General features: G+C 39.0%; 1 protein-coding gene across 1 annotated transcript in view; it reads left to right on the plus strand.

Moving 5' to 3' along the window:
• STK33 (serine/threonine kinase 33) overlaps window positions 1-21,239 on the plus strand; it is a 95,666-nt gene that overhangs the window by 21,377 nt on the left and 53,050 nt on the right. Inside the window, exons 5-7 of the mRNA XM_068987979.1 lie at window positions 10,868-11,006; window positions 13,904-13,992; window positions 15,845-15,929. Of these exons, the coding sequence (XP_068844080.1) occupies window positions 10,868-11,006; window positions 13,904-13,992; window positions 15,845-15,929 (313 nt within the window). The remainder of the gene's footprint in view (window positions 1-10,867; window positions 11,007-13,903; window positions 13,993-15,844; window positions 15,930-21,239) is intronic.

Below are 21,239 nucleotides of genomic sequence, written 5' to 3' on the forward strand. Positions count from 1 at the left end.
TGTATAGAACAGTTTTTTGGACTCTGTGGGAGAAGGCGAGGGTGGGATGATCTGAGAGAATAGCATTGAAACATGTATATTATCTTATGTGAAACAGATCGCCAGTCCAGGTTTGATGCATGAGACAGGGTGCTCAGGGCTGGTGCACTGGGATGGGGAGGGAAGTGGGTGGGGGGTTCAGGATGGGGAACACATGTAAACCCATGGCTGATTCATGTCAGTGTATGGCAAAAACCACTACAATATTGTAATGTAATTAGCCTCCAATTAAAGTAAATAAATAATAAAAAGACTTGTGTTTCCTTATTAATTTTCTGTTTTGATGATCTGTCCATTGGTGTGAGTGGGGTGTTAAAGTCTCTTACTATTATTGTGTTACTGTCAATTTCTCCTTTTATGTCTGTTAATGTTAGTCTTATGTGTTGAGGTGCTCCTTCCTATGTTGGGTGCATAGATATTTATAATTGTTATATCTTCCTCTTGGATTGATCCCTTGATCATTATGTAGTGTCCTTCCTTATCTCTTGTAATCTTCTTTATTTTAAGGTCTATTTAGTCTGATATGAGAATTGCTAGTCCAGCTTTCTTTTGCGTCCCATTTGCATGAAATATATTTTTCCATCCTCACATTTTCAGTCTTTATGTGTCTTGAGGGCTAAAGTTGGTTTCTTGTAAACAGCATATATATGGTTCTTGTTTTTGTATCCATTCAGCCAGTCTGTGTCTTTTGGTTGGAGCATTTAATCCATTTACATTTAAAGTAGTTATTGATATATATGTTCCTATTACTATTTTCTTAATTGTTTGGGGGTGATTTTGTAGATCTTTTTTCTTTTGTATTTCTTGGCTATATAAGTCCATTTAATGTTTGCTGTAAAGCTGGTTTGGTGGTACTGAATTCTCTTAACTTTTGCTTGTCTGAAAAGCTTTTTATTTCTCCATCAATTTTGAATGAGATCCTTGCCGGGTATAGTAACCTTGAATGAATGAATGAATGAATGGATGAAGTTGCTCAGTTGTGTCTGACTCTTTGCGACACCATAGACTGTAGCCTACCAGGCTCCTCTGTCCATGGGATTTTCCAGGCAATAGTGCTGGAGTGGATTGCCATTTCCTTCTCCAGGGGATATTCCCAACCTAGGGCTCGAACCCAGGTCTCCCGCATTGTAGACAGAAGCTTTGCCGTCTGAGCCACCACAGTAACCTTGGATGTAGATTTTTCCCTTTCAGTACTTTAAATATATCCTGCCATTCCCTTCTGGCCTGCAGAGTTTCTGCTGAAAAGATCAGCTATTAAGCAAATGGGGTTTCCTTTGTATGTTACTTGTTGCTTTTCCCTTGCTGTTTTTAATATTGTTTCTTTGTGTTTAGTCTTTGTTAGTTTGATTAGTATGTGTCTTGGCATGTTTCTCCTTGCGTTTATCCTGTATGGGACTCTTTGTGCCTCTTGGACTTGATTGGCTATTTCCTTTTCCATGTTGGGGAAATTTTCAACTATAATCTCTTCAAAAATTTTCTCTTCTTCTTCTGGGACTCCCATAATTTGAATATTGCTGTATTTGGTATTGTCCCAGAGGTCTCTGAGACTATCCTCAGTTCTTTTCATTCTTTTTACTTTATTCTGCTCCTCAGAAGTTATTCCCACCATTTTATCTTCCAACTTACAGATTTGTTCTTCTGCTTCAGATATTCTGCTATTGATTCCTTCTCAGTTCAGTTCAGTCACTCAGTGGTGTCCGACTCTTTGCAACCCCATGAATCACAGCACACCAAACCTCCCTGTCCATCAACAACCCCCGGAGTTCAGTCAAACTCATGTCCATCGAGTTGGTGATGCCATTTGGCCATCTCATCCTCTGTCGTCCCCTTCTCCTCCTGCCCCAAATCCCTCCCAGCATCAGAGTCTTTTCCAATGAGTCAACTCTTTGCATGAGGTGGCCAAAGTCTTGGGAGTTTCAGCTTTAGCATCAGTCCTTCCAGTGAACACCCAGGACTGGTCTCCTTTCAGATGGACTGGTTGGATCTCCTTGGAGTCCAAGGGACTCTCAAGAGTCTTCTCCAAAACCACAGTTCAAAAGCATCAATTCTTCGGCGCTCAGCTTGCTTCACAGTCCAACTCTCACATCCATACATGACCACTGGAAAAACCATAGCCTTGACTAGACGGACCTTTGTTGGCAAAGTAATTACTCTGCTTTTCAGTGTGCTATCCAGGTTGGTCATAACTTTCCCTCCAAAGAGTAAGCGTCCTTTAATTTCATGGCTACAATCACCATCTGCAGTGATTTTGGAGCCCCAGAAAATAAAGTCTGACACTGTTTCCACTGTTTCCCCATCTATTTCCCATGAAGTGATGGGACCGGATGCCATGATCTTTGTTTTCTGAATGTTGATCTTTAAGCCAACTTTTTCACTCTCCACTTTCACTTTCATCAAGAGGCTCTTTAGTTCTTCTTCAGTTTTGTCATGAGGATGGTGTCATCTGCATATCTGAGGTTCTTGATATTTCTCCTGGCAATTTTGATTCCAGCTTGTGTTTCTTCCAGCCCAGCATTTCTCATGATGTACTCTGAATAGAAGTTCAATAAGCAGGGTGACAATATACAGCCTTGACGTACTCCTTTTCCTATTTGGAGTCAGTCTGTTCCATATCCAGTTCTAACTGTTCTAACTGACCTGCATATAGGTTTCTCAAGAGGCAGGTCAGGTGGTCTGGTATTCCCATCTCTTGAAGAATTTTCCACAGTTTATTGTGATCCACACAGTCAAAGGCTTTGGCATAGTCAATAAAGCAGAAATAGATGTCTTTCTGGAACTCTCTTGCTTTTTCCATGATTCACTGGATGCTGGCAATTTGATCTCTGGTTCCTCTGCCTTTTCTAAAACCAGCTTGAACATCAGGAAGTTCACAGTTCACATATTGCTGAAGCCTAACTTGGAGAATTTTGAGCATTACTTTACTAGCGTGTGAGATGAGTGCAATTGTGTGGTAGTTTGAGCATTCTTTGGCATTGCCTTTCTTTGGGATTGGAATGAAAACTGACCTTTTCCAGTCCTGTGGCCACTGCTGAGTTTTCCAAATTTGCTGGCATATAGAGTGCAGCACTTTCACAGCATCATCTTTCAGGATTTGAAATAACTCAACTGGAATTCCATCATCTCCACTAGCTTTGTTCATAGTGATGCTTTCTAAGGCCCACTTGACTTCACATTCCAGGATGTCTGGCTCTATGTGAGTGATCACACCATCGTGATTATCTTGGTTGTGAAGATCTTTTTGTACAGTTTTTGTGTGTATTCTTGCCACCTCTTCTTAATATCTTCTGCTTCTGTTAGGTCCATACCATTTCTGTCCTTTATTGAGCCCATCTTTGCATGAAATGTTCCATTGGTATCTCTAATTTTTTTGAAGAGATCTCTGTTCTTTCTCATTCTGTTGTTTTCCTCTATTTCTTTGCATTGATCGCTGAAGAAGGCTTTCTTATCTCTCCTTGCTATTCTTTGGAACTCTGCATTCAGATGCTTATATCTTTCCTTTTCTCCTTTGCTTTTTGCTTCTCTTCTTTTCACAGCTATTTGTAAGGCCTCCTCAGACACCCATATTGCTTTTTGCATTTTTTCCCATGGGAATGGGATTGATCCCTGTCTTCTGTATGATATCACGAACCTCTGTCCATAGTTCATCAGGCACTCTGTCTATCAGATATAGTCCCTTAAATCTATTTCTCACTTCCACTGTGTAATCATAATGGATTTGATTTAGGTCATACCTGAATGGTCTAGTGGTTTTCCCCACTTTCTTCAGTTTAAGTCTGAATTTGGCAATAAGGTGTTCATGATCTGAGCCACAGTCAGCTCCCGGTCTTGTTTTTGCTGACTGTATAGAGCTTCTCCATCTTTGGCTGCAAAGAATATAATCAATCTGATTTCAGTGTTGACCATCTGGTGATGTCCATGTATAGACTCTTCTCTTGAGTTGTTGGAAGAGGATATTTGCTATGACCAGTGCGTTCTCTTGGCAAAACTCTATTAGCCTTTGCCCTGCTTCATTCCGTACTCCATGGCCAAATTTGCCTGTTACTCCCCTAGAGTATTGTTAATTTCAGTAATTGGTTGTTTGTCTCTGCATGTTTATTCTTTAATTCTTCTAGATCTTTGTTAATTGATTCTTGCATTGTCTTCATTTTATTTTCAACATTTTTTAAAATCATATTTACTATCATTATTCTGAATTCTTTTTCAGGTAGGTTGCCTCTTTCCTCTTCATTTATTTGGACTTCTGTGTTTCTAGTTTGTTCCTTTATTTGGGTAGTATTTCTCTGTGTGTGTGTTAGTCACTCAGTCGTGTCTGACTCTTTGCAACCCAATGAACTATAGCCTGCGAGGCCTCTCTGACCATGGAATTCTCCAGGCAAGAATACTGGAGTGGATTGCCATTCACTTCTCCAGAGGATCTTCCTGACCCAGGAATCGAACAATGTTCTCCTGCATTGCAGGCAGATTCCTTACTGTTTGAGCTACAGGAAAGTCCTTAGTATTTCTCTTCCTTTTCATTATTTTTTTTTAACTTATTGTGTTTGAGGTCTCCTTTTCCCAGGCTTCAAGGTTGAATTCTTTCTTCCTTTTCATTTCTGCCCTCCTAAGGGGCTTCCCTTGTAGCTCAGTTGGTAAAGAATCTCCCTGCAGTGCAGGAGACCTGGGTTCGATCCCTTGGTTGGGAAGATCCCCTGGAGAAGGAAATGGCAACCCACTCCAGTATCCTTGCCTGGAAAATCTCATGTACAGAGAAGCCTAGTGGGCTGTAGTCCATGGGGTCACAAAGAGTCGGGCACGACTGAGTAACTAACATGAACACTTAAGGTTGGTCCAGTGGTTTGTGTAAGCTTCCTATAGGATCAGATTTGTGCTAGGTTTTTGTTTGTTTTTCCTCTAATGGGCAAGGCTGAGTGAGGTGGTAACCCTGTCTGCTGATGATTGGGTTTGTATTTTTGTTTTGTTTGTTGTTTAGATGAGATGTCCCACACAGGGTGCTACTGGTGGTTGGGTGATGCCAGGTCTTGTATTCCAGTGGTTTCCTTTGTGTGAGTTCTCACTATTTGATACCCCCTAGTAGGGTTAGTTCTCTGGTAGTGTAGGGTCTTGAAGTCAGTGCTCCCACTCCAAAGGCTCAGGTCTTGACCTCTGGTCAGGAGCGAAGGTTTCACACATGGTTTGTTATGGCATTAAGTGAGATTAAAACAAATACCCCAAAAATGAGAAACCAAAGATGAACCTCAGACAAATGGCAGTTACAAATTCAGGCAAATAATAATTAAAATAATGAAATATACACATAGACATATATACCCATGAACAAAGTGAAAACAGTCCACAAAAATAAAATACAATAGATTGACCCGGTGAACAAAGGAAACCAAAAATTATATTTACCAGTTAAGAACAAAGCTAACTAAAGCACAAACAGGAAAACAAAACTAAAGCAAGGTGCCAAGTGGAGAATAAAGCAATGAAAACAAAACTAACAAATATATTAAGAGGAAAAGAAAGAAAGAATAGATATGCAAAGTTAAATAGAGGTAGATGAAGAAGATTTATATACATTAAAGATTAACTGCAAGGAGAAAGGAACAGTAGGAAAGGCAAACAAAGGAATAAATGTAGAAAAAATATAATAGGTTTTAAAAAATTGAAAGTTAAAATTATAAAAAAGAGAAAAGAAAAAAAAAACAGAAGAAGAAAAAAGGAAAACCCCACAGAACTGCAAAAGCCCGACAGAGGTGCAGAGGTTTATAACAACAATAAAAAGTGTGACTGAATATACACAAATACATATACACCCATAAGCAAAATCAAAACAGTCTAACAAAAGTAAAGTGTAATAGATTGACCTGGCAAACAGGGAACCAAAAATTATGTCTACCTGAACAAAACTAACTAAAGCACAAAATGGAAAACAAAATGAAAGCAAGGTGCCAACTGGGGAATAAAGTAATGAAAATAAAACTAACAACTATGTTGAGAGGAAAGGAAAGAAAGAAAAGAAAGAATAGATATGCAAAGTTAAATAGAGGTAGATAAAGAAGATTTATATATATTAAAGATTAACTGCAGGGGGGAAAGAACAGTAGGAAAAACAAAGGAATAAACGTAGAAAAAATAATAATAGGTTTAAAAAATTAAAAGAAGAGAAAAGGAAAGAAAAGTAAAACTCCCCAGAACTGCAAAAGCCCAATGTAGAGGCAGAGGTTTATAACAAGAAAAAAATGTGACTGAGAAAAAAAGAATAAAAAGAAAAAGCTCAAAAGCTTAATTAGATTTCATAGTGCCAATAAAATTGACAACTACAACAGAGGAGGGGGAAAAAAATCCAAAAGAATCTACAGAACAAGTCAAAACATATAATAAGTGTTTTCCTTGAGTCACTGCTGTTAGATTCCTTTCCCTCGCTGGGAATCACAGTCCACCTCACCTCCCTAGGATGCCCTCTAACACTGCTGATCTCTGGACCTGCTGTGGGGGCAGCTCAGATTCTAATCAAGTTCTACCCCTATGTGTTCTTGCCTCCAATGTCAACAGCTATCAGAACTAGTGTGTTTTCTCTTGTGGGAGCTCTCAATGACCTTTTGTATATTCCATAGAGACAGTCTGTCTAGTTGATCATGTGGATTTAATCTGTAGCTTGTACAGCTGGTAGGAGGGTTTTGGGTCTTCTTTCTTAGTCACACTGCCCCTGTGTTTCAATTGTGGTTTATTTCCACCACTGCATATGGGCCATCCACTGGGGGTTTGCTCCTGAGGCTGCCCTGGAGGACTTGGGTTTGCCCCTATGAGGGCCAGGTGTGATGGTGCAGCTCCCTGCAGAATCGCAGGGATTCTGGCAGTACCAGGTACTCAGAGGAGTTGGCAGCTAGGGCAGCAGGAAATATAGTGCTCTAGAAGGTTATGGCAACCAGTATTGACCAATAGCTCCAGTATTCTTGCCTGGAGAACCCCCCTTCCTGACAGAGAAGCCTGGCAGGCCACAGTCTACAGGGTCACAAAAAGTTGGACACTACCGAAGTGACCCTGCACGCATAGGTGCAAGACCTTTTTTGCCTGTGGCAGCTCTGCCCCGGTGAAAGCTGAGCGTGAAGGTGACACAACTGCTTGGCTTGGGGGACCCTGGAGGCGCCAAGTGTGCAGGTGCACAGACTGCCTCCGCTGCAGGAGTTACAGCCCCATCAGAATCTTTTTTTGTGCCTCTTGTGGCTGGTGATCAGAAGTCCTCTTTGGCCAGTCTTTCTCTGTAGCTCCACCGGTTCAGGCACTTAGAGGGCTTCCTTGCCTAGGGTCCTTCTCTGTTGTTCACGCATCAGGCACATAGAGGGGCCCTCCTGGTTGGGGTCCTACTCTGTAGATCAGCATGTCAGGCACTTAAAGGGGCATCCTGGGTGGGGTCCTACTCTGTAGTTCAGTGCCTCAGGCCTTTGCTGGGCCAGCCCCTCTGTTGTTCAGCTGCCAATGCTGGCATGTAGGGGAAGAGAGGCTAAGGTGATGGCTCCAGCCCCTATGCATGACTCAGCAGTATCTCCTTGCTTCCCTGGCTGCCCAGCTTTCCTCTGCAGGCATTTCCCAGCACAACCTCCTCCCTCACATCCGCAGTCAATAGCAGCGCTCGCCCAGGGATTGCTCCACAATTCTTAAGCTCCATCTCCCAGCTGGTGCGCCTTCCAGGGGGTCTGCATCCCTGTCCAGGGCATGTATGGTTGCAGCAAGAGCTGTCTGATTCTCATTCCATTTGGGCTGCCACAGATCAGCTGTTTCACTCTCAGCCTTAAATATTTCTCCTCTGACTCAGACAGTTGCCCCTATGTGGGGATCGGACCCCTGCTTCAGTTCCCCCACCTGCCAAAGGCAGGTCCAGTCCTACTAACACTCCTGTTTTTCCCCTTGGTTCCTTCATTCTACCAAGTTTTACGTGGGTCTATATATTATTTTCCACTGGTCAGGTACTCCTGTCCAATCTCAGCTGGTGTTCTGCGTGCACTTCTGTGTCTGAAGGCGTATTCCTGATGTATCTGTGGAGAGAGATGTACTCCACGTCCACCTGCTCCTCCACCATCTTGTTTTCTTCTGGGTAGATTCTTGATACATATGTGCTAGTTAGTACTTTGCTGAAGAGTTGAGGGTGGGATCGGCAGCCACCTACAAATCTATAGCACTTTCTTTGTGTATAGCCTTACCCTCTTTGGCAGTCTCGCCTGTGGAGTTTAGTTGTCTTGGCCTTCCTGGACTCTCAGCACCATCTCCTCCATTCATGTAGACTGTTGAGCTCTGCTTGGGTGTTCTTTCCCTTCTCTATAGCTTGGAATCTCTAGACAGTAAGCTAGGATAATCGTGGGGCTTGTCTCATAGGTTTCTCCTCTGTCAGGGATCACTGCCTTGTGCTGCCTGATGACTAATGTCTGAAAATTGTTACTTCATGTATTTTATCCATTTTTTAGGTTGTTTCAGGAGGGAGGACAAGTCTGGTCTGTTCCTTCATTTTGGAACATAAGTGGGAGTCCAAATCTAGAATAATTTGAATGCGAAGGAAACCATCATCTGTGATTGTATTTTTTACCTATTGTTTGCCTTTGATTCACAAAGGTCAGATCTGTCTCCCCATCTTCCCAGCTCACACAAATGTCTAGACGTCCAGTTGAAGCCATCTTAAAGATTACAGGGAATTGTTAACTGACTGGTTAGGCTAAGGTAGTAATACTGATCATCCATTGACTATGTAGGGTTTCTTGTGAGTCCACATATTCTCCAGGCCTACACAATTATTTTTTAATAATTACAGAAAGACTTCTGAAAAACCTTCATTGATAATAACTTTTATCAGCTTACATGTTTTAAATTGATCAATATGTATTGTAAGCACTGCTAATGTAACTTTGCCTTCCAAATAATTCACTTACCATTTCATTTCATGATCTCTGCCATGTTGTCAGTGGAAAAACTATGGCCTAGTTCAAAAGCTTATTTTTGCATTAGGCTTTACAGAATTCTGTAGTTACTTTTGAAATTCTAAAGCATCCTAAGGTTTAGTGAGTCAGAATTTTGACTATAGGAAGAAAGGTTGTTAGCCTTCTCTTGCTTTGCTGCTTGCTGACTGAACACAGAAGTTGCATCAGGAGCGGTAATAGAATAGGATCAGGTCCCAGAATCTTACAAACAACAATGAAAATGTAGTGGCACAGGACAAAATGGAGACATGGAGGCTGTTCTGTGTCAGAATAGCAATAGGTATGAAAAAGGCATGCATTTTAGTTGACTGGGAATCATTCTGACTCAATAGATGACCTGACTATTGGAATACTTAAAGTGAGTATAAGAAACATCCACAGATACAGCAAGTATGGAATAGGCATTTCATTTGTGGCTTTTACCACTTATACCCCGTTAGTCACTAAGTTCCACTATTTCTCCCTCTGCATATTTTCACATCATTTTCTTCTTTTCTTCATTCTGCTCCTCACATCTACCCTTTTATGAACAGAGGTCAGTATACACAGCATGTGAGCCAGTCTGGAGTGCAGCCTGTTTTTTTTATGGCCTGTAAGTTAGGTTTTTTACATTTTTAAATGGTTGGAAAGAAAGGTTAAAATAGTAATATTTCATGGCATGTGAAAATTATATGAAACTAAGTTCCAAAGTCCATAAATAAAGTTTTATTGTATTGTTTATGGGTGCTTTTATGCTGTGACAGCAGAGCTGAGTGGTTACAGAAGAGGTTGTATGGCCTGTGAAACCAAAAATACTTACTATCTGTATCTGGCTTTCACAGAAAAGAAGTTTGTTGACTTCTGCTCTGCATTGCTATTGGAGTGGAGTGTTTGTTTAGAAATGCAGACTTGATGATAGCACATACACTTCCTCCACTCCAGACATAAGTTCAAAAATCTTCCCTGGTGGGACTTCCCTGGTGGTCCAGTGGTTAAGACACTGAGCTCCCACTATGGGGGGTATAGGTCCGATCCCTGGTTGGAGATCACAGAGTGGGTAAAAATTAAAAAAAATATCTTCAGTGGCTACCTATTGCATATGGGGGGAAAAAATCCAAGCTCCTTTGTGTGACATCCAGGACTCCACAGCCTGGCACCAACCTGTTCTTTCTGGCCTCCCTCCTCACCATTCCAGTCTTCTCTGACTTACCAAAATGCTATTAACACTGAGATATGTATTATTCTTTAACTGCCAGTGTTATTTCCAGCTTTGGAGTCTGCAAATGCTGTGTGCTATGCCTGTCCTTGCCCATCTTTTCTACCCATAAATCCCTGTTCAGTCATCCAGACCTGCCTGAAATGGCACCTCTTCACAGTGAGTATTCTTTTAGGCTCGCCCCCTCTCTGTAACCTCATCACATTTTGGACAGTCCTCTTCTGTTAGCGCTTATCACATGACATTGTGATTATAACCATACTCTGAGCTCCTTGGAGGTAAAGAGTATGTTTTATGCTCGCTTTTTCCTCTAGTAGAGCTTCCCTGGTGGCCTCTGCAATGTAGGAGACCTGGGTTCGATCCCTGGGTCAAGAAGATCCCCTGGGGAAGGGAATGGCTACCCACTTCAGTATTCCTGCCTGGAGAATTTCATGGACAGAGTAGCCTGACGGGCTACAGTCCATGGGTTTGGAAAGAGTCGGACATGACTGAGTGACTAATACTTCCACTTTTTTCCCCTCTAGTATCCTACAAAGTACCTTGTACATGACAGATAGCAACTATGTTAAATGAATAGACTGATTAAGATTATAATGATATTTCTATTCTCTGTATACAATATATAACATTTAAACATACCCAACTAAATAATTTGTGCTCTCTCTCTTTATATTTATATCAGAAAATGTATCTTGTGATGGAGCTTTGTGAGGATGGAGAACTCAAAGAAATTCTGGATAGGAAAGGTCATTTCTCAGAGAATGAGACAAGGTGGATCATTCAAAGTCTCGCCTCAGCTATAGCCTATCTTCACAATAACGGTAAGAAGAGGATCACCCAGCTTATTGACGCCATGAAGGCAGATAGCACTTTTGTTTAAGGCTGATTGTATTCAGGATTCATAGTCACAGAAGTAATGCCTACTGATACAGAAAATTTGATTTTAAAAATTAAATTTTTTCCTTTGTAACTTTATTGATATATTTTAATTAGAAACAAGACAGGTATGCAATTACGTTGTCCATGGATAAGAAAAATTATGAACATTTCTATTCAACAACTTGAAAAGAAGCTAATATTATTAAATCCAAAATAGAAAATCAATAGAAGTGAAATTTCTAAAAACTCAGATATTAATAATAATGTTAAAAATCTGCATATACTAGGCATTTAAAAAATTTTTAGACTTAATTATTAGAGCAGTTTTAGGTTCACAGCAAAACTGAGAAGTTACAGAGATTCCCAAATACCTCTATCCATGCATGCAAATACTTCCCCATTATTAGCATCCCCTATCAGAGTGGTTACACTTGTTACAGTTGACGAACTTGCACTGACACATCGTTATCACCCAAGGTCCATAGTTTACATTAGTGTTCGCTCTTGGTATTGTACATTCTATGGGTTTTGACAAATGTATGATCCACCAGTAGAGTACCATATGGGAGTCGTTTCACTACTTTAATATCCACATTTAAATATTTTTCTAATTCTTCTAATTGCTTTACTATTTTTTGGTATTATTGCTACTGTTTTTCCTCATGCTCCTGCTTTTTTTTTCCCCTTCAGTGTTAGTTTGGCTTACATGTGACCTTAGAAGCTTCTCATTTTATCAGTTCGGTTCAGTTCAATTGCTCAGTCATGTCTGACTCTTTGTGACCCCATGGACTGCAGCACACCAGGCTTCCCTGTCCATCACCAACTCCCGGAGGTTACTCAAACTCACGTCCATTGCATCTGTGATGCTGTCCAACCATCTCATCCTCTGTCATCCCCTTTTCCTCCTGCCCTCAATCTTTCCCAGCTTCAGGGTCTTTTCCAATGAGTAGGTTCATTGCATCAGGTGGCCAAAGTATTGGAGTTTCCGCTTCAGCATCAGTCCTTCCAATGAACACCCAAGGCTGATCTCCTTTAGGATTAACTGGTTGGATCTCTTTGCAGTCCAAGGGTCTGAAGTCTCAAGAGTCTTCTCCAACACCACAGTTCAAAAGAGATGAGAAAAACTGTTCCAGAGAGGTCAGGGGACATGGTTAGGTGTGCAGAGCTGGTGCTGGAACCGAGGGGCTCATTCAACAGATGTTCCCTAAGCACCTACAGCATTGAGATTGGTCTTAGAGTTTACAGAGGTTCAAACACAAGGCACCTGCCTCTCAGGGAAATTGGTGAGAAATGGCGTATGCAAACAAATTGATGATTTGTTTTCGAATGGAGTACAGAAAACAATCTGATGATTTTTTGAGAGCAATATAGAGAGCATGGAGCATAGGTGTACTAAGTGCCTCATTTGATTTGGAAAGTCAAGCAAGAATTCACAGAGGAAGCAAAACTTGAGCTGAGGAATACAAACTCAAGTGAAAAAGGAAGGGCTTTCCAGGCAGAGAGTGAGGATTTTTGCAAGAGCAGAAAACCAGAGACTTGATATTTTGCTAATTTCAGTTCTCCCACATTAAGCTTATAAAGTCAGTATATTTCAAACTAAATCTTAACAGGATTTATCATGGAACTTGATAAAATTATTTTGAGAGGGATGAGAATAGTAAAGAAAACAATGAAAAAGAACAGTGGAGGCAGCAGAGAGACTTGCCCTGCCAAGTGTCAAACCACATTATGAAGATATATTAGTTAAAGTTTTGTGGTGTTTATGTAAGAAGAGATAAGGAGAACAGTAGAAATTCCAAACACAGGTTGAGTGTGGAAGGGAACTGTAAACAACTAGGAATAGTAGACAGTCCAGGGCTCATCCAGGCTCCTTTCTCCAGAAATTATACCTATAGATTTTTAAGTTTAGGGAAATGATTACAATGGACATGGACTGGATCAGTTATTTGCAAAGGAAATATTTGGTACATGAGAGTATTTGCATGTACATAAAAGTCCTGCCTGAGTCCTGACATGTTCAACTGGAGATTTTGTCTCTCAAGGGTTTTTGTTTTTAACTTTAATGTATAAAGAGTAGAAAAGTGGGACTGATAGTGCAGAAAATATATTGAAATAAGTATAGCTTGTATACATGTAGCCAAGTTGCAGTATGTTAAATGTTTACGCTGACAGTAACATATGAATAGAAGTAAAGAGGTAATCCTCTCTTTGAAGAGTGAAGGGCATGGGAAAGCTTCCTCCTACAGGAAGTAGCTAACCTTGGACATGATCCTCTTTCACACTCACCAGGCCATTCATGATGAAGAGTGGCCAGTCGGAGCAGCAGGGGGCTGGGGAGAGGTCAGGGAGTCAAAGAAAGTGGCTCCTTAAGGTTAGAAACGTGGAGAAAAGGAATATGAATATAAGGGAATGAAACAGGGGAGAATTATACCTGGCCTGCCTCAGATTTTTTTCAACAGTTCAGTTCAGTTCAGTCGCTCAGTCGTGTCTGACTCTTTGCGACCCCATGAACCACAGTACACCAGGCCTCCCTGTCCATCACCAACTCCTGGAGTCTACCCAAACTCATGCCCATTGTGTCGGTGATACCATCCAACCATCTCATCCTCTGTCATCCCCTTCTCTTTGCCCTCAATCTTTCCCAGCATCTTTTCAAATGAGTCACCTTTCCGCATCAGGTGGCCAATTCAGCTTCAACATCAGTCCCTCCAATGAACACCCAGGACTGATCTCCTTTTTCAACATCAGTGGATGTTAACTGGTCAAGTTCTATTTGTGTCCACTCTAATTATTTTTTCATTATCCATTTCATTTGATTTGTTGTTTATTTTCTTGGTAGATATAGTACATAGAGATCTGAAACTGGAGAACATAATGGTTAAAAGCAGCTTTATTGATGCTAACAATGAAATGAACTTAAACATAAAGGTAAGATATTAGAAATGGTGGTAAATGTTTGCCTATAAATAGTTTGATATCAAAGTGGCAACGTACATCCTCTTTTTAAGATACATTTCAGAAGCTTTTTAACAGCCAAAAATAAGCAGCCTGTGCTAAAAAAATTAAAATTTCACAAAAGAGGTTGTGACTGACAAGAATAATTTTACAAGTTAAGTAGTGCTGCTGAATTTTTTTAAAGTAGATATTCATTTGGATAGTTCTGAATCATTAGTTAATAGCAAACAAACAGATGCTCTGATTTCTAATTAATTTCAAAATTATGCCTGGTAGTTTGATGTAAATGTGTTACAGATTCAGAGAAAAAGTACACCTTGGCTGTGCCTTTGATACTGAATTAATGCTAAAGTCTGTATTTCTCATTTAAAAATTTCTTGGGTATTAATATTTATGTCCTAAGCACAGTTAGTATGCCAAGTATTTATTCTTGAAGACTTTATTCAAATTAAATGTTCTTTAATGTCAAATAAATGATCAGATACATTATTTATTACTTAGCATTTTAAAAGTGGTTGCTTTCAAAATATATGAATGTATTAATTTGGGAATAAAATGTTGTCTTTGAATAACTTGCTCTGTTGCATTTATAACATAAATAGGATTAACAGTATTGTTGTTATAGTCAAATAAATATTTTTGGATGTTTCCATTATAAGCTCTATGAGTGCAGGAATTCTGTGTGTGTCTTATTCACTGTTGGTACCTGGAATAATGCCTGAAATATAGTATGTGCTCAATTAATATTTGGTGCATGAAGGAATAAATGCCCTTCAAAGAACTGAATTGGGTCATGAGAACTTTTATATATTTGATACCTGTATACATTTTCTGTGGAGAAAGATAATGTATCATGATGCTCCAAGTAGGGTCATCATGAACACTCCTGGAGAAATTTATTAATCTCTTTAGAGAAATAGTGATATCACGTTGTTGATAGGAATATTTTCTTACTCCATAAGGTACTGAAAACTTTACATTCAGTGTCTGTGGACCACAATCTTATCTTTGATTGTGTGATCAGTAAATGTGCCTGTTTTTTCTGCTTTCAGCCCAAGGCTGTTCCAACTTGGGAGACAATACCAAGGGCACACACTGAATATTTAATAACCAAATGTTTAACGACCAAGATTTAGACCTGAGCAGAAAGCCTGCAGTTGTAGCAGTAGGCCTCCCGTGTATTTGTAGTTATAGTGTGTATTTTTTTTTCCTGTTAATTTGCTTCTCGTAGTTTTTAATAGTGTAATAATTTTTAAATTAGTATACTCTAGAAACACAGAGGAAATAACAGTAAAGAAAAGATAGCATTGACTAGAGAAAATATTTTATAAATAATTATAAAAAAGGAGGAGTTTCTGTGAGTGCTGACAAGAATAATGATTTGCATTTATAACAGTCCTTTAAACTGAAACATAGCTTGAGCATCAGAAAAATAGATAATAAACTTACCAAGGCCAGAATGTATTTTACAATGAAATAACTTTATAAAGATAAATTTTTACTTAAAAAAATGTTAAATGCCTTCTTGGAAGAGTAACTCCCTATGTTAAACTGGTGAATTTAAATTAGAAGGAGTGAGTAATCAACATTATGGGTGTTTTTTCAAAATTTGAAAAACCAAGTTTCTCTTGACCAGGTTTCTTTTTCACAAGGAGGGGCGGGTGGGAAGGGGAAGCAAGGTCCTTATTAGTAATGCAAGGAAAGCCCCTCTGTCCTCAAGAATTCCTGAATTAAATGCAATACAGTGTAGTGAAAATCCTGTAGGCAGAATGTGTGAACTTTGGATCTGGAAAACTGGTGACTCTATGTGAATTTCTTCTTGCAGGTGACTGATTTTGGCCTAGCAGTGAAGAAGCACGGAAGGAGTGAGGTCATGCTGCAAGCCACATGTGGGACACCCATCTATATGGGTAAGTTAGGAGGCTTTAAATGATTTTTTTTTTCCTATAGAAAAAAGTAGAACAACTTGTGTGGATTAAAATTTGAGCAGTTTGATTTTGCATCATGACTTAATGGCCCTGATCAATCTACCTTTTCTTTTCTTGAAAGTGAAAGTATTTTAGTTGTTGTCACAAATTTCATAGTTCTTATCTTTGGAGATTATAGTGTTCATCATTTCTCTGGGCTCTTCTTATAACTGTTTATGTCTCTTAGGTAATCATACACCCAAACCTAATTATCATTTTGTTAATTTTTGCTAAAATAATGCATGTGTTTTGCTTCTTTCCATTTTTTATCCAATTTCATTGCCATCCAGTAGTTTTTCATAGAGTCCTGATTAAATATATTTCATAAACCAACAGTTTCTCATTTTTGTAAATGTGATTTTTAACAGCATTCTTGAAGTATAATTTAGATACCAAAAAAATGTACCATTCAGTGATTTTTCATACATTCACAGAATTTTACAGCACCACCACAATCCAATTTAAGCAATTCTACCCCTAGCAGTTGCCTCATGCCCGTTTGCTCTCAATCTCATTCCCATCCCAATCCCAGGTAACCACTGATCTTTGTCTCTCTAGGTTTTCTGTTTCTGGATATTTCATATAAATGGAATCATATAACATCTAGGCTTATACACCTGGTTGTTTTTCACTTAGCATGATGTTTTGAGGTACATCCCTGTTGCAACACATATGTGTAGTCTGTTCTGTTCTAATAGTAAACAGTTGTCCATTGTATAGACATGCAACACTTTGTTTATCTATTTATTAGTTGATGCACATGTAGATTGTTTCCAGTTTGGAGCTATTATGAATAATCCTGCTTATGGACATTCATGTTCAAGTTTTTATGTGGGCATATGGTTTCATTTTCCCTGGGTAGCTACAAAGAAGTGAAATTGCTGAATCATATATTATTTATGTTTATGCTTTTTAAGAAACTACCAAACAATTTCCAAAGTACTATAAGATTTTACCTTCCCACTAGCAATGTATGAGAGTTCCAGTTTCTTCACATCCTTTCTAACACTTTATATTACTTATCTTTGTAATTATAGCCATTGTGATGGGTAGGAAGTAGTATCTCATTGTGATTTTTAATTTTCATTACCTTAATGACCAATGATGTTGAACATCTTTTCATGTACTTGTTAGTTATTCATGTATCTTACAATAGACATAGATGAAATGTCTATTCAAATTTGTATCTATTGAGACAACCATATACTTTTTAAATTTATTAAATAAATAATTGCATTAATAGAAATGTTGAACTATCCTTGTACTTTTGGATTAAACCTCACTTGGTTTGATATATTGCTATATTCAGTTTGATCATAACAGTATGGATCACAACAAACTGTGGAAAATTCTTAAAGAGATGGGAATACCAGACTGCCTTACCTGCCTCCTGAGAAATCTGTATGCAGGTCAAGGAGCAATAGTTAGAACTGGACATGAAACAACAGACTGGTTCAAAATAAGGAAAGGAGTATATCAACACTGTATATTGTCATCTTGCTTATTTAACTTAAATGCGGAGTGCCTCATATGAAATGCCAGGCTGGATGAAGCTCAAGCTGGAATTAAGATTGCTGGGAGAAATATCAATAACCTCAGATATTCAGATGCGCCACCCTTATGGCAGAAGGTGAAGAGGAACTGAAGAGCCTCTTGATGAAAGTGAAAGCGGAGAGTGAAAAACCTGGTTTAAAACTCAACATTCAAAAAACTAAGATCATGGCATCTGGTCCCATCACTTCGTGGCAAATAGATGGGGAAGCAATAGAAATTGTGACTGACTTTTTTTTCTTGAGTTCCAAAATTAGTGCAGATGTGACTAAAGCCATGATATTAAAAGACACTTGCTCCTTGGGAGAAAAGCTATGACAAACCTAGTCAGCATATTAAAAAACAGAGACATTACTTTACCTACAGAGGTCTGTCTAGTCAAAGCTATGGTTTTTCCAGTAGTCATATATGGATATGAGAGCTGGACCATAAAGAAAGCTGAGCGCCGAAGAATCGATGCTTTAGAACTGTGGTGTTGGAGACTCTTGAGAGTCCCTTGGACTTCAAGGAGATCCAACCAGTCCATCCTAAAGGAAATCAATCCTGAATATTCACTGGCAGGACTGATGCTTAAGCTGAAGCTCCATACTTTGGCCACCTGATACGAAGAGGCAACTCATTGGCAAAGATCCTGATGCTGAGAAATCTTGAGGGCAGAAGAGGAAGGAAGTGACAGAGGATGAGATGGTTGGATGGTGTCATCAACTCAGTGGACATGAGTTTGAACAAATTCTGGGAGATAGTGAAGGACAGGGAAACCTGGTGTGCTGCAGTCCTTGGGGTTGCACAGAGTTGGACACGACTAAGCAACTGAACAACAGCAAATAATTCAGTTTGTTACCACTTTAGTTCAGAACTTTGAGTGTAGCTTTCTTTCCTGCTGCCCTTATGTTTTTTGATGTTAGGATTATACTATCCTCATTTTAAAAGTAAAATATTTTCATTTTTTGTATATTCATGAACCATTTAAGTAATAGAAATTACCTACTCATTAATTATTTGATGAGATTTCCCATTAAAAATTTTTGGTCCTGGTACCTTGTGGGGATAAAATTTCTATTATTTTCTTTTTTTAAGTTTCTGTTTATTTATTTATTTTGGCTGTGCTGGTTCTTTGTTGTTGCGCGCGAACTTTCTCTGGTTGTGGCAAGCAGGAGTTACTCTTTGTTGTAGTGTATGGGCTTCTCTTGTTGCAGAACATGGGCTCCAGGCACTCAGCTTGTGAGCTGAGTTGCTTCACGGCATATGGGATCTTCCCAGACCAAGAATCAAACTTGCGTCTACTGCATTGGTAGGTGACTTTCTAACCACTAGACCATCAGGGAAGTCCCTATTATTTTTAATTTATATTAGGTTATTTAAGTTTTTCACATCTTGAATCATTCTGATAATTTATATTTTTCAGAAAATTGTTCATTACATTGCGATTTTCAATTTTATTGGTATAAAGATGCATATTACATTCACTTGTAATTCTTAGATCTGTGGTTTTAGCTCCATATTGATTCTTAATATTTATTTAGAAGGCAATATAATTTAATATTAGCAGTATGGCCTCTGACATCACTGGCTAACTTGGGACTGTAGCTCTGCCACTTGCTTTCTGGTTAGCCCTGTACAAACAACTTTGTCATGGTTTCTACTTTTGTATAATAGGGATTATGCCACCCTTCTATTAAAAAAAAATGTAAAACTCTCACTGTTTGTAGATGACATGATCCTCTACATAGAAAACCCTAAAGACTCCACCAGAAAATTACTAGAGCTCATCAATGAATATAGTAAAGTTGCAGGATATAAAATCAACACACAGAAATCCCTTGCATTCCTATACACTAATAATGAGAAAGTAGAAAAAGAAATTAAGGAAACAGTTCCATTCACCATTGCCAACGAAAAGAATAAAATACTTAGGAATATATCTACCTAAAGGAACTAAAGACCTATATATAGAAAACTATAAAACACTGATTAAAGAAATCAAAGAGGACACTAATAGATGGAGAAATATACCATATTCATGGATCGGAAGAATCAATATAGTGAAAATGAGTATACTACCCAAAGCAATCTACAAATTCAATGCAATCCCTATCAAGCTACCAGCGATATTTTTCACAGAACTAGAACGAGTAATTTCAAGATTTGTATGGAAATACAAAAAACCTCGAATAGCCAAAGCAATCTTGAGAAAGAAGAATGGAACTGGAGGAATCAACTTGCCTGACTTCAGGCTCTACTACAAAGCCACAGTCATCAAGACAGTATGGTACTGGCACAAAGACAGAAATATAGATCAATGGAACAAAATAGAAAGCCCAGAGATAAATCCACATACATATGGACACCTTATCTTTGACAAAGGAGGCAAGAATATACAATGGAGTAAAGACAATCTCTTTAACAAGTGGTGCTGGGAAAACTGGTCAACCACTCGTAAAAGAATGAGACTAGATCACTTTCTAACACCACACACAAAAATAAACTCAAAATGGATTAAAGATCTAAGTGTAAGAGCAGAAACTATAAAACTCTTAGAGGAGAACATAGGCAAAACACTCTCCGACATAAATCACAGCAGGATCCTCTATGATCCACCCCCCAGAATTCTGGAAATAAAAGCAAAAATAAACAAATGGGATCTAATTAAAATTAAAAGCTTCTGCACAACAAAGGAAACTGTAAGCAAGGTGAAAAGACAGCCTTCTGAATGGGAGAAAATAATAGCAAATGAAACAACTGACAAACAGCTAATCTCAAAAATATACAAGCAACTTATGTAGCTCAATTCTAGAAAAATAAACGACCCAATCAAAAAATGGGCCAAAGAACTAAACAGACATTACTCCAAAGAAGACATATGGATGGCTAAGAAACACATGAAAAGATGCTCAACATCACTCATTATTAGAGAAATGCAAATCAAAACCACAAGGAGGTACCACTTCACACCAGTCAGAATGTCTGTGATCCAAAAGTCTGCAAGCAATAAATGCTGGAGAGGGTGTGGAGAAAAGGGAACCCTCCTACACTGTTGGTGGGAATGCAAACTAGTACAGCCACTATGGAGAACAATGTGGAGATTCCTTAAAAAACTGCAAATAGAACTGCCTTATGACCCAGCAATCCCACTGCTGGGCATACACACCGAGGAAACCAGAATTGAAAGAGACACATGTACCCCAATGTTCATCACAGCACTGTTTATAATAGCCAGGACATGGAAACAACCTAGATGTCCATCAGCAGATGAATGGATAAGAAAGCTGTGGTACATATACACAATAGAGTATTACTCAGCCATTAAAAAGAATACATTTGAATCAGTTCTAATGAGATGGATGAAACTGGAGCCGATTATACAGAGTGAAGTAAGCCAGAAAGAAAAACACCAATACAGTATACTAACACATATATATGGAATTTAGAAAGATGGTAATGATGACCCTGTATGCAAGACAGTAAAAGAGACACAGATGTGTAGAGCAGACTTTTGGACTCAGAGGGAGAGGGAGAGGGTGGGATGATTTGGGAGAATGGCATTGAAACATGTATACTATCATGTAAGAAACGAATCGCCAGTCTATGTCCGATGCAGGATACAGGATCCTTGGGGCTGGTGCACAGTGATGACCCAGAGGGATGTTGTGGGGAGGGAGGTGGGAGGGGGGTTCATGTTTGGGAACGCATGTACACCCGTGG

The sequence above is a fragment of the Capricornis sumatraensis genome, chromosome 16 (genome assembly GCF_032405125.1).
Source record: "Capricornis sumatraensis isolate serow.1 chromosome 16, serow.2, whole genome shotgun sequence".
In the NCBI taxonomy this organism is placed as follows: Eukaryota; Metazoa; Chordata; class Mammalia; order Artiodactyla; family Bovidae; genus Capricornis; species Capricornis sumatraensis.